This window comes from Galleria mellonella, unplaced genomic scaffold (assembly GCF_026898425.1).
Source record: "Galleria mellonella isolate WM207_F2 unplaced genomic scaffold, CSIRO_AGI_GalMel_v1 utg63, whole genome shotgun sequence".
Classification (NCBI taxonomy): domain Eukaryota; kingdom Metazoa; phylum Arthropoda; class Insecta; order Lepidoptera; family Pyralidae; genus Galleria; species Galleria mellonella.
This window is the reverse complement of record NW_026442130.1, coordinates 2720388-2733753: the sequence shown is the minus strand read 5'-3', so window position 1 is coordinate 2733753 and position 13366 is coordinate 2720388. Positions and strand designations below refer to the sequence as shown.

The window sequence follows — 13366 nt, the reverse complement described above, 5'->3', positions numbered from 1 at the left end:
TATAACTATTACAAAGTTAATTGTCATTTGTCAATGCCATCTGAGAAACAAATGTCAAATCAGAAATCCAAATCACTTTTATTTCGTCAAATAGACTGTCACGTTGAATTTATATCAAGTCAATCTTCATCATTTTAAATACAACATTAATGTATTGATAGTACGTAATTAGTGTTATTCGTTAGCCTTGGAGTGTGATTTTTCATGTTATCATTATTGTTGTAAAGGTCATTGAGATGTCTAAAGAAAAAGAAGAAATTAAGAATGATGTCGCTGCTTCAGAGCAGAACGGAGAAAAACGCATTGGTTGTGCACATTACAAACGAAGAGCCAAGTTCGTGGTGAGTTAAATTAGATTTGACTATTATTTAGACGATAAAAACAATCTAGAACACGGCGCCGGGTTCAAAACACGCGAATCTATATTTAAACATGCACGGCGTAGAAACTTCGCCTTCGGTGGGTTACGAATTCGGAAAACAAAGCCATGTCAACGAACCAAAACCCCCGCATAAGGTGTTATTTTTAATATTCCTGAATGTAAATGCGCTGTTTGTGAAATAAATAGAATATTGTATGCACTAGATGTAGGTAAACAATAGATTTAATTGTAAGAAGGCCAAAACTCTTTGTTAAATATTTTACATAATATAATAAAACCGTAAATAAACTTTAATAAAGAAAATTGTAACTATTTTTGTTTATTTAAGGACTACTCAAATATTTGTTCATATTTTTTATTTTCAACTTATATATTTTGATTTTTATAAAGAAAATAAAAATAAAACATGTTATGTTTATTATATAATTATGTAATAAATACAAATATACAAAAAAAATTCCCAAAGAGGGTTGACATCAGGCAGGTGGCCGGTCGTAAAACTATAAACCAAATCTTTTTGTAATATGGATAAAATCATATTACGCCGACCCCAAATGATTGGGATAAGGGTAGGAAGATGATGATGATGATATGTAATAAATACAAAATACTTGCTGATCAAATACAGAACTTTGATGGATATAAAAAATGTAGACCACAATAATTAATTAAATTTACATAAAGTTGTAATCTTGTTTTTGCAAAAATTATACCTCTATATAAAATGGAGTGCATCTGATAAATTGCATATATTTACTGAAAAATAGCCAACCTATTCATTTATAAGTAGCAAGTCCACAATTAATGTGAACACAAAAACATCAAAATAAATATTTTTCAAATTAATATGTTTCAATAATTTTATCTCATTTTTAAGCTTTTATAGATATGTAAGATCTAAAACATAAAACCATATGGCCAACTAATCAAGTAGATAGATAAAAGAATGCATGTTACAGTAGATTAAATCTACTGTAACATGTTAACCACCATATTAACCATTATCTGTTCACTGCTGAAGGTAGACCTTTTTCATTGATATTCATTACATATAGTCCCAATCCACTTGCACCCAATGACTCCCAATGCATTAGTGGTTGTCACTCCGTCTAGTAGTGGGTCATCCTTCACTGTGTTTGCCTGTATGGGGTTGCCATTCAAGAACTTTTCTTCCTTTTTGGTTATTATTTTTATTACACATGTTATTCTTGATAAATATAGAACCTAATGCCATAACTAGAGGTGAGGGGGGAATTGTTAATAATGCGAACTACTAATCCCATTGCTAGCAATATATCCTATCAGGTCTACCTCAATGTGATCCCCCATGGAAACCATGCTGAATTCCAGCTGTCATCACATTGGACTAACTGACCTGCCTTTTCATTCACACCTAATATCCCTCACTGGGGGAAAGAGATTGTTAACAATGGAGTTTGACAGCTCCATTGCTAACAATATGCCTTTTTAGATCGACCTCCACATAGTCCCCCCTGGAAACCATCATGGACAATTCTTGTTGAATTCATCACGGTGGGCTAACTAACCTGCTTCATCCTCAACTATCATCCTTCACTGTTGCCCGCCGGTGTATACCGACAGTGCAGGTGGGGTTACCATTCCATTATCATCTATTAAAAAAAACTATCCCTCACTGGTGCCCCTTAGTGTATACTACTAACACTTGACTATTCCATAACTGATCTAATACCATCCTAACCTATCATCCTTCACTAGTACCTCCCTCCCTGCATATGCCAATATTGCAAGTTGAATTGTGCAATTGCATACAGACCCATAAATAACATCATCTGGTACCTTATATTTCTAAGTTTCTCCAAAATAGACTACTATGTACTTGTTTATATTAACCAAACTTGGTTTTCCTAACTGTCGCAGACCCCGTGCTGTAACAAAATGTACATGTGCCGTTACTGTCACGATGAGAATGAGCAACATTATTTCAACCGCAAGTCTGTGACTGAACTGATCTGCACCGAGTGTGACACTCGGCAGAAAGTGCAGGCCGTCTGTGAGAGTTGTGGTGTTACTTTTGGCAAGGTATGTATTTTATATATTATATATTTTATTTAGTTTTAATTACAATATGAAAATGGTTATGGATTGAGCTTCCTGTCGAAATTTTTTCAAGAAGCTTAAGTGTAGGTTATTAAAATAAAGGGTTAAGAGATTTCTTCAGTGTTGGTAATGTTTGCGTAATGTTTCTGGCATTGCAGGTGTTTATAGGCTATGGTAACCATTTACCATTAGGTGGGCTGTATGATTATTTGCCACCTCAATGATATAAGAATACACTGTGATGCCCTTGGTACCGCTCATGTTTTGGATGTAAAAATTTGTAAAATTATTTTATTTTATCTTTATTTGGTCTCCTAGCAATTGTTACACTGATAAGATTTAATATTAAAATTACTGTCTATTTACACTTAGTGTACAATCATTTTAAAGGAAACACAGCATGCTAATTAACAAAAACAATAATATGGTATAACAATCTCTTGAGGTATTTGACATTGGTATGGTTTTTTAGATTCAATAGATGATTGCTTCACGTAAGTTTTAGCTATTTAAATTAACTGCAATGCTTTCCTATAGAATTATAATTTAATGATAATGGAATGGTATCATACCAGTATAGTATCATAACAATGTGAGTAAGGGGGCCAGCCTTTTTGCTAGCTATATATTTTTAGGTGGTTAATTCCAGTTGAATTCATCTTGATAGGCTGTCTGATCTGCTTTCATCCTCATCTCAGGTGGTGTCATTTTTACTCATTAAAAATAAATCAATCTGTGAAATGAGTACAAGTGTAAACTTTAAAATATTAAAAATACATACTTATTATTTTTTGCAGTACACATGCCTCATTTGCAACCTATTTGATGATGAGGACAAGAAACAATACCATTGCGATGGCTGCGGCATATGTCGTGTCGGTGGTCGTGACAGGTTCTTCCACTGCGAGCGGTGCAACATGTGTCTACCAGTGCAACTGCAACGCGTGGGGCATCGGGTGAGTTATATTCAACTAATTTGTTATGAATTAATGAAAACTCTTTATTATTTCCCTCAAAATATAATACAATTTAATTAAAATAGTGTGAAAATTCAGCTCTATAAGGTGTTTTAGTCTCGAGATCATTTAATAATATAATAAATTAAAATAGATGTTTATAGTAAGTAACTGTAGGCTACAATTTTCCAAAATATATATAATATATGTATTTATATAAGAAAATTGTCATATATAACAAGAATCGAGTTATTGCTGAATATAAAAATCCAATGTCATATAGGTGAAAGGATTTTTAAAGGGAATAAATTATTCCCTTTCAAAACCAGGCATGCCCTTTGGCATCTTTAGTTCCTTACCTTATACCATCATTTTATTTTATCTGTAGTCCCCAGTTTATGATATCTGTAGTCCCCTGGCTCTGGAGAAGCTATTTGCAGTAGACTCATATGCATACTTGCCAACAAATCACAGTTGTACATCAATTATTTCATGGATTCCGATTCCTCACTGCATAGTCTGCACAGTGGATTCAAGGATAGACCCATCTTGTAAAGGGAATAGTTAAATTCGAAAATCTACAGCTATTTTTTTAAATGTCAAAAGGTATTGGTGCTTGCTTACTGTTGTTTTTTTTGTCTCTCCAGTGCGTAGAAAACGTATCCCGCTCAAACTGTCCCGTGTGCCTGGAGGACATCCACACATCGCGCATCCCGTGCCACATCCCGGACTGCGGCCACCTGCTGCACCGGCCCTGCTTCGAGCAGCTCCTGCACTCGGGACATTATGCCTGCCCCACGTGCCAGACCAGCATGATTGATATGGCCAATGTATGTTTCTATTTATTTATGCAACATACAATAGCAAACAGTACGATAACCTTACCAAATTTACCAGAGGGAGACTTTGTATAAGAAATTTGCTTGGGCAACTCTGTCCCATTTGTGTTTCTACCGTGATGCAGTTGTGTTTGTATGACTATGTTTCGGTTTGAGGGGTAGGATATGGCAGTGAATTTACAGAATACAAAGGCATTACACCTTGGTTATCAGAAATGGCAACACATAGGAGATATCATGGACGAAACAGTATACTCTGTTATATCCATAGTACTATTCAAGTCTATAGACAATGGTTACCACTTTCTATCAGGTGGGCAGTTTGCTTGTTGCCATTCTAAGTTATATAAAAAAAACTAATATAAATATGTTACCATCACCAATAGACATAAATATCACACAGTATAACCCGCCATAAATTAAAATTTCATCCCAACCATCTGGACGAGTGGCGGTCCTCCACCGTGCGTTTTTCAAGGCACTTTCTCCCACGCACAACCACTCTTTGAAATCAACTTCCAGCAGCAGTATTTCCGAACCGATACGACAACATAACCTTCAAGAAAAGAGCATATTCCTTTTTAAAAGGCCGGCAGCACACCTGCAATGACGTAGGTGTTGTGGGTCACCATGGGCGGCGGTAATCACTTACCATCAGGTGAGCCGAATGCTCGTTTGCCCCCTGTGTTGTAAAAAAAATATTACTCTACAAAGTTCGATCAAACAATAAAAACATTATAATGTATCACAATACAAACATGATTAGATTTGAATAAGTTATATGTTATTTAGTGGAGATACATATAACTGGTTAATTAATTAAAATTGTTTAGTTTAATTGCACCACCATTAGCGTGCAAGCAAACTGCCTACATCTGAGGATTGATTGTTGTATAGCAAAAAAAATCTGTTGAATTAAGAACCTCCATTTCTAACAATAAATTTAAAAATACACCGTGACGTCTATGTAGGCGTCATAGTGTATTTTAAGCGACCTATAGCCCTCATGCGCTTCCATGTAAACATTATAAAAAAATAGTGAAAGACTTTGTACGTTAGTAAATATTATTAACTTAGATCTGTAAATTTCGAATTTTTTCATGGTTACTAAGGGGGTCGCTACCCCCTTAGTATGTAAAAATATTTAGCGACCCTCTACCGTCCGCTTTTCTTAACCTATATGTATATATTTTATTTATTTTCATATTTAGGTAACAGTTAAATACAATAAAATAAATAAATAATTAAGTATCTAAAACGTTGATTACACTGTGCACATGATGTTTTTATTTACGGTTGTGCGACCTTCGGCGACCCCTTGTAAAGGCTTTGAAATAGCACAGGGAGTCGCGACCTACACTTTGAAAAACACTAGTTTAGATCAACTTAACATTTTCATTTATAGCTATGGAGTTATCTGGATTCGGAAGTGGCTGCGACGCCGATGCCACCCGAATATGCAGACTACAAAGCTACCATACTGTGCAAGGATTGTCATAAGGTAATACACTTCATATACGATAATATATATAAAAGTAATAATAATAAAGGTTGACTGGGAGAAAATTAAATTAAATATACATATGTTAAATAAAGATGTACAACAGGCGAGCTTAACTCTGTAAGAGTTCTCTTCCAACAAGTTCTTTCCTGAGTGGAAAGGAGCATTAATTACCAATGGCCAGTGTGCGTGAAATAATAGAAGGGAACAGTATTATCTCCTATTATCTTTTATTATTCTGTCAGTATACAATGAAGAAATAAAATTGTCTAATAAGAGAATTATTAATTGTTAGTTTAACACTACATGTGTTGGGACAGTGTGTCGCCCCATCATGTCTATTATTTATTTATTTATTTATTTATTTACACTTTATTGCACCAAGTGAAAAGAGAAATAACAAATACAGTAAATATTAATGAGAAGTGATACAAAAGGCGGCCTTATCGCTAAGCAATCTCTTCCAGACAACCTTTGGGTAGAGGACATTGAGAAAAAGACAAAGGAAATGAATTTTTTTTTACCTTAATTTCCATCCTTTGTTGTTTAATGTATAAAGTCATTTATATATCTATTTTACATATATAGTAATTTAGTATATAAATTACTTTGTATATTAAATCTTTTGATGTATACAGTATGAATTATGTACAATAAAGATTTTACAATACTTTTATTTATTTATTTATTAAAAATAATTATAACATTATACAAACAAAAGCCAAATCAATGTTATAAATCTAGTGTGCTAACATACAGAGTTATAATAAATGTATTTAACCCGACTCGAGATATGTCTGAGCAGCTTCTAATATCTTTGACAGGCTGCTACTAAATATATCAATGATGTTTATAATATTATTTAATAACCGTACTGCGCGAGTTAAGTGAGCGTGCTGAAGTAGGTTAGTTCTTACTGGCGGGACATTAAACGTAACCGGATGACGGCGCGCGCCAACATAACCATTCGGTACTCGCAGTTGGACTGTTTCTAGCACTTGTGGGTGATGCACCCATCCGCGTAACACACTCACTACATATTTTACAAGAGCGAGATCTCTCCTTACCAATACTTTATATACTGTACAGCAAACTAAGGAAATTAAAAAAAGAAATAAAGTAAACTGTCTAGTAAGAGAATTATTAATTGTTAGTTTAGCACTGCATGTGTTAGATCAATGTGTCGCCCCACCATCTCTGTCTCAATTTCGTATCTTTTTTTTTTATACAACTTAGAATGGAAAACAAGTGCCGAGTGACTTTTGCCCAAGAGACTACAGCATGGGGTTCTTCAAAAGGGGGGTAAAGAGGTTTCTTCAGGGTCGGCAACGCGCGCGTAATACCTTTGGTATTGCAGGCGTTCATAGGCTACAGTAACCGCTTACCATCATGTGGGCCGTATGCTTGTTTGCCACCTCAGTGGTATAAAAAAAAATCTACTTTTGTACAAAGTCTCCCTCTGGTTTGTTTATATTTCTCTTCTAGTTGTAAGTCTCCCTCTTATTCCCTTCGTTTGTTGTTTAGTATAGATATATATAAGGTTGTTAATATTTGTTAATTTTGTCCATTGTTAATGAGTATATACATCACTACAGATTTCGTCGCATCGATTCATTATGCAACGTAGTCTAATCGATTTTGTTAAATTTTTCAGCTGTCGACAGTCAAGTTTCATGTCGTAGGTCTGAAATGTCAGCATTGTGGAGCATACAACACTTGCCAAACTAATGGATTCCAAAAGTAAGTTGTTATATTAACTTTTTTTTATACTACTTAGAATGGCAAACAAGCTGACGGCCCACCTGATGGAAAGTGGTAACCGTCGCCTATAGACATGAGCAGTACCATGAACATAACAGAGTATACTGTTTCGCCCGTGATACCCCCCATGCGTTGCCATTCCTGAGGACTCAGGTGTTATTCCTCTGTACCCAGTAAATTCACGCCATATCCCACCATTCAAACCGAAACACAGCCATGCAAACACAACTTTTTCAATATTCCAGATCGTTCAGATGTCACAGAGTTATGAGGTGACAAACAGAAAAAATACAACCGAATTGAGAACCTCGTTTTTGAATCGGTTAACAATAAAAAAAAGCAAATGATAATCAGTAGTATGAGAAAATATAGAAGTAACAAACAAACAGGTGAATATTCAGAATATTATACTCCACAAATTTTTGAGCAATCCTATAAGTTATATGACAAAGACTACCCACTTTTAATCTGACCAATTGATGTCATAAAGTCGTATGTGTTCACCATTCCATATTTTTCATATGTATTACAAAATTTATATATATTCTTTATTGCACTTGTAAATTACATTGTTAATGCATTTATAAATATTGTGAGCAAGGGTGAACTTATCTCTGACAGAGATCTCTTCCAGTCAACCCAATGCAGTTAGAAAACATGTTGTTAGCGGGCAGCTGAAGTGCTACAACTATTAATATTTAGAGTACATAAACAAATATACAGTTAAATAAAATATTAAGATACATAATAAAATATTACATAAATACATATACTATAAATAAATATAATATCTACCTACTTATACAGTGGATGTTAAAATAAATGAATATACTACCTACAATAGAAATTTAGTTAAATGATTTTAAGGTTTGACAGTTCAATTATAAAAATAAATAAATTAAGATTATGACTCAAACGAAAGAAAATGTAACTTCAACCTTTTCTTGAAAGAGGTAATTGAAGGGCTCTCTTGTATGTGGGAAGGGATTTTATTCCAGGTTGTATATGTATTACGAAATTTAATCTTGATATAATAAAATGTGGTAACTATCACCTATAAACGTAACAGAATCATTACAAATATATGTTTTTTTCAGAGAGTCCAGCACCAGTGCAGAAGCAGGTGACTCGTCAAGCTCAACCTCGACCTCCACCAGCCGGAGCGGCTCATCCTCCGTGGCGTTCGAGCCCCGAGAAGAGCGCAACGACGACCTTCCACAAGCCAACCCTTTAGACGAACCGCCCCAAGCTTGACATCTCATGTGAGAATAATCATAGCCAGCTCTTAGATAGTTGGCAATGGGAAGGATAAATTTGTTTACTTTTGGTATCGATGACTCCGCACAGACTAACTCCTTAGACGACCTTAGATTTGCCAGCTCTAACAATGAAGATTGTAAAAAGAGAATTAAATTTGCCTATCCCTTATGGTGTCAACAGTATCAGGAGTTTGTTCAAGGGGTTATTTTGTGGGACCAAAACAACGCCTTGAACAAACTCCTACATGTTTAACATCTCATACAAGAACATTAACCTTTGGAGAATCTCTGTGGAGAGAGGTTTAAACTAACTTACCTATTGTGGTGTCGATAATGTTACGATTTCCTGCAAGGCGGACATGAAGAGCCAGCTTGACATCTCATGTAAGATTGGACAACCTTGGACACTGTTCACAAGTCGAAAGGAAGGAAAGGAAATACAAACGAACGAGTATGAGAGAGAATAACCAAGATGATTGGGTATTGTTCATACAGAAAGTGACTGACTTCTTAGTTTCTTAAGACGTCAAGCCTAACGCCTTATTCAAATTAGAAGGATTTACTCATTGCAACAAAAGTAGAGTTTGCTCGATATAAGATCGCTTTGTGCTAAATATATAAATCATTCATATATGAACTGTTAACTGTTTACTGAACATAGGCACCATAAGGGAGGTTTTGCCACTAGTTGCGACGCTTGGTAGGCAAGTTGGCAACTGCAGTTACATTTTTGGTGATGCTTTAAGAGGGACGCTGCTGCCCATCCTTCGACCAATATATGTAAATACTATGTAATAATGAGTATTCTATGAACATAAAAGCTCGTTTTTAACTTACCAGCGTGAAGGCGAGATTTTTTAATGGCATGAACATGGAATGGTAACTCCGCCTGTGCTATTGATATTAACTACTATCGATGCTGACGGGGACGGGATATAAAGGATGATAGGTGAGGATAAAAGCAGGTCAATTGGTCCATCGTTACGAATTCACCAAGATTTCCAGGGGTAATCACGTGGTGATCAACCTGATGCTAATGCTGTTAGATCCCATTATGAACAATTCCTTCCATAGCGTATAGACTGGAAGTGAGCAGCTGTAGTCTTCATATACAGGGTGGCCAAATTACATCGCGTGGAATCTACTTGTAAATTAATCAGGCTGTACTGATTGCTAAGTGGTTTTAAATATATATTAGAGCTCCTAACACCATAACTTAGTATTAACAAAAAACAAAACGATTTAAACGTGAAAAGAATAGCTCAATAATGAAAATAAGTGAATAGATATTGTTTCTAATTTAATCGCTTAAGGTTAACGTGCACTTATCCATATTAAAAGATTTGAAGTTAACGAAAATTTTGATTGCATGCGTATCGCATATTTTTTTTTAATGAAAAATGGAATAGTGACCCTAGCAGCGCTATCGGTATACGCTGGCAGGACACCAGTTATATATGATAGGCGAGAATGAAGGCAGGTCAGTCGGCACATCATGAAGAATTTGACAAGAATTAACCACAATGGTTTCCAGGAGAAACCGCGTGGACGTCGACACGATAGGGGCATATTGCTAGTAACAGGACTGTTAGAACCCATTATTAACAATCCCTTTCTCCTTTATTGCCTTATTTAGACCGCTTCATATGATTCGGACCGCAATTCGTTAAGGGAATTGCCGAACTCCCGAATACAAACAACTGATGCTTTTATATGAGGTTAAGTGCGCGTTCACCTTTAATATCTACTAGTACTTTTAAAATGACCACCTCTTTGATATAACAAAATGTAAGGGTGTTTATGAAACATACGGCCCGCCTGATGGTAAATAATTACTGTACCCGTGGTTGGCTGCAATACCAAGTGTGTCATGTCAATGACTAAGCAATTAAACTTTATACCAATAGCAAATTCAGAATAGCAATAATGATAGTTTTAATCAATTGTTAATATTTAATAATAAAGTCGTTTAGTTGCGAATTTTTATAACCTAATTATATTTAAATATTTATATTTAAACATAATAGTTATATTTTTTAAGTGCAATGTCAGGCAGTTAAAAAAGTTTAAATTTATAATAAATTATTAGAACCTCATCAAAATTGAGCCAGCCTAAGAATTGGCAGCTAAGCGGTAATCCAATTTATAAAGCTATTATAATATTTTTTTAATAAATTCGACCCATTTAAGTAAAAAATGACCAAGGTTTTTCTAAGACCGCATCTCTCATACCCCACATGCGCACATAATTCAAAGATAATCACTAAATTATTTGGTAAATTTTCTTTTTTTCCTCTGACCCATAATTTTTTTTAAGCGTTTAACATTTTTTTCCTATAAATTAAAACTTTAAAGAGAGAGTGTGTCTTTAATTTCGATCTTTTTAATAGTTTTATTAAAAATCTTATTCAATGCTCATAAACACAATTTAATCTTGATACTGTTATGAAACATTTAATATTTAGTTGGTTTAAAAGCGATTATAATATTTTAAATGTTATTTTACTGTATGTAATTATTATTAAACCATAATCACTTGCAAATTGTATTATAATATAATACAATATATAACAACTTTTGTTATTCCATTTATTTATATTCCATTATATATAAAGAGAGTCCATCCAATGATTTATTTAGAAATGTCATCTGTTTTCTGTTATAGAAAGGTAGCCTCAAATATATAAACTTTTGTCTTACTACTATTCAATAAGTTATTGTAACTTTATATGTAAATAGTAAATATATTAATATAAAAATACCTTCAACCTAACATACATAATTACTAAATTTTAGTACCTAAGTTTAAAATTAAGAGGGCCAAAAACGGTATCTTTAGCCTGACTGAACTATGTAACCTTTAATTTACCATTAGTCGCATTGTAGTCAGCCAGTATTCTCGTTCCATAATCAAAATTGAGAGAAAAAATATAATCCTATTGCTGTTTTATTTTTAAATGTCAAACTCGAGTGTATTCTAATTTTAAATCGCTAATAATTTATGCAATGTAAAATTTTCTTTATCTAGAAAAATGGACCTATTATTATAGTATTTTTATTTTGCTTTCTACCAAATGTGAATGAAGGTCCTTTCCCCTTTTGCGTGAATAATATGATGACATTATTATTATTGAAAAAATAAGCTTTATTTAGCTAGAAAAACCTGTGACATTGCGACCTTTCCATGATCTTTTGTTCTCGCCCCTTTTTTTTTTAAAGTTCGCTGCTGATTCCTATCAGTGATAGGAATTTTTTAAAATATTTTTTGTAGCTATGTTTTTTTTATCTCCTCAGAATATAAAGTGTATTTTTCAACGAGAAATGACAAACATACTGTCTTTCGAATTATTTCACATTGCAAATGTTAAGGTATTCATATTTTTAGAAATGTAAATTTTTCCGCTTCTGTGTAAGCGCTATTGCACATTGTTTAACCTTGTCAAGCTAATTTACACCTTAATTTAAGCATGTTAAGTATATTATGTTTAGCTGTAAAGTATAAGCGATCTGTGAATTATGATAAGTTCATTATTTTGTATTGTTGAGTTGAGTGGATGTGGTTTATTTTTGAATGACGTCATCCATTAGTTGTATTTTGTTTTCGAACATCGAATAAACAGCGACATATGCAATTGTTGTTTTACTTGTAAATTTCTTAGCTGTGACATGGCTATTACTAGAAATAAATACCTTATTACATTTTCCTCTAGTGTTAGTCTCGATTCTAGAGTTTCAAGGGCACACGGGTATGTGAATCCGGTTTCCCGAACCGTTGTAGTTTCTGACCAGTATCTCTTCCGCAACTGTAGTGTACCCCCTTCCCTTCTCCCATAAATCCTTTATTACTCCTACGAACACATTCCTTTTTTCCTATGTAATTTGTAGTATTTAGTTAGTGGTGGATAACCACGAACCAATTCATTCCCAAGGAGAACTGACGTTGGTCAAATATGCAGTCATGAAACTAAAAGCCAAAACCTTATATAATATGTACAAAACTCGATTGATTGGGTACCTCTGTCCCATTCGTGTTTCAACCGTGAAACAGTTGTTTTTGTATGGCTGTGTTTCAGTTTGAAGGGTGGGATATGGCGTGAATTTACAGAGTACAGAGGAATAAAACCTGAGTCCTCAGGAATGACAACGCATGAGGGGTATCATGGGCGAAACAGTATACTCTGTAATGTCCATGGTACTGCTCACGTCTATAGGCGACGGTTACCACTTTCCATCAGGTGGACCGTCAGCTTGTTTGTCATTCTAAGTTGTATAAAAAAAAGCCATTCCTTCCTTTCCCGTGGGTGTAGTTAGAGGCGACTAAGGGAGGACGAGGGAAGGGCAGAAACGGCTCCCTTAAAACATCTCCAAAGCTAACTACGTTTGCTAATCCACTTACCAAACGTGCTAACTAATGACAATCCCCCCCCCCCCCCACACAAGGGGTGAGGCTTATGTTCAGCAGTGGGCAATCATAGCTTGATAGGATATATTGATAAATAAAATAGTTAATCACTGGCAAAAATATTTATTGCAAATAGAAAAATGTTGCATATAAAAAGTTGCATCAATACGTTCTATGTTATCTCAAC

The 13366-nt window shown here is 34.4% G+C and overlaps 1 protein-coding gene across 1 annotated transcript; it reads left to right on the top strand.

Annotated features, from left to right (window-relative positions):
* The first annotated feature begins 69 nt into the window (after positions 1-69).
* On the top strand, positions 70-12409 carry LOC113509290 (RING finger and CHY zinc finger domain-containing protein 1). Its single transcript, XM_052899834.1, has 7 exons — positions 70-341; positions 2282-2443; positions 3259-3417; positions 4065-4247; positions 5662-5757; positions 7412-7497; positions 8616-12409. Exons 1-7 carry the CDS (start codon positions 237-239, stop codon positions 8770-8772), a joined length of 948 nt encoding a protein of 315 aa, XP_052755794.1. The 5' UTR covers positions 70-236; the 3' UTR covers positions 8773-12409.
* Positions 12410-13366: the final 957 nt, after the last annotated feature.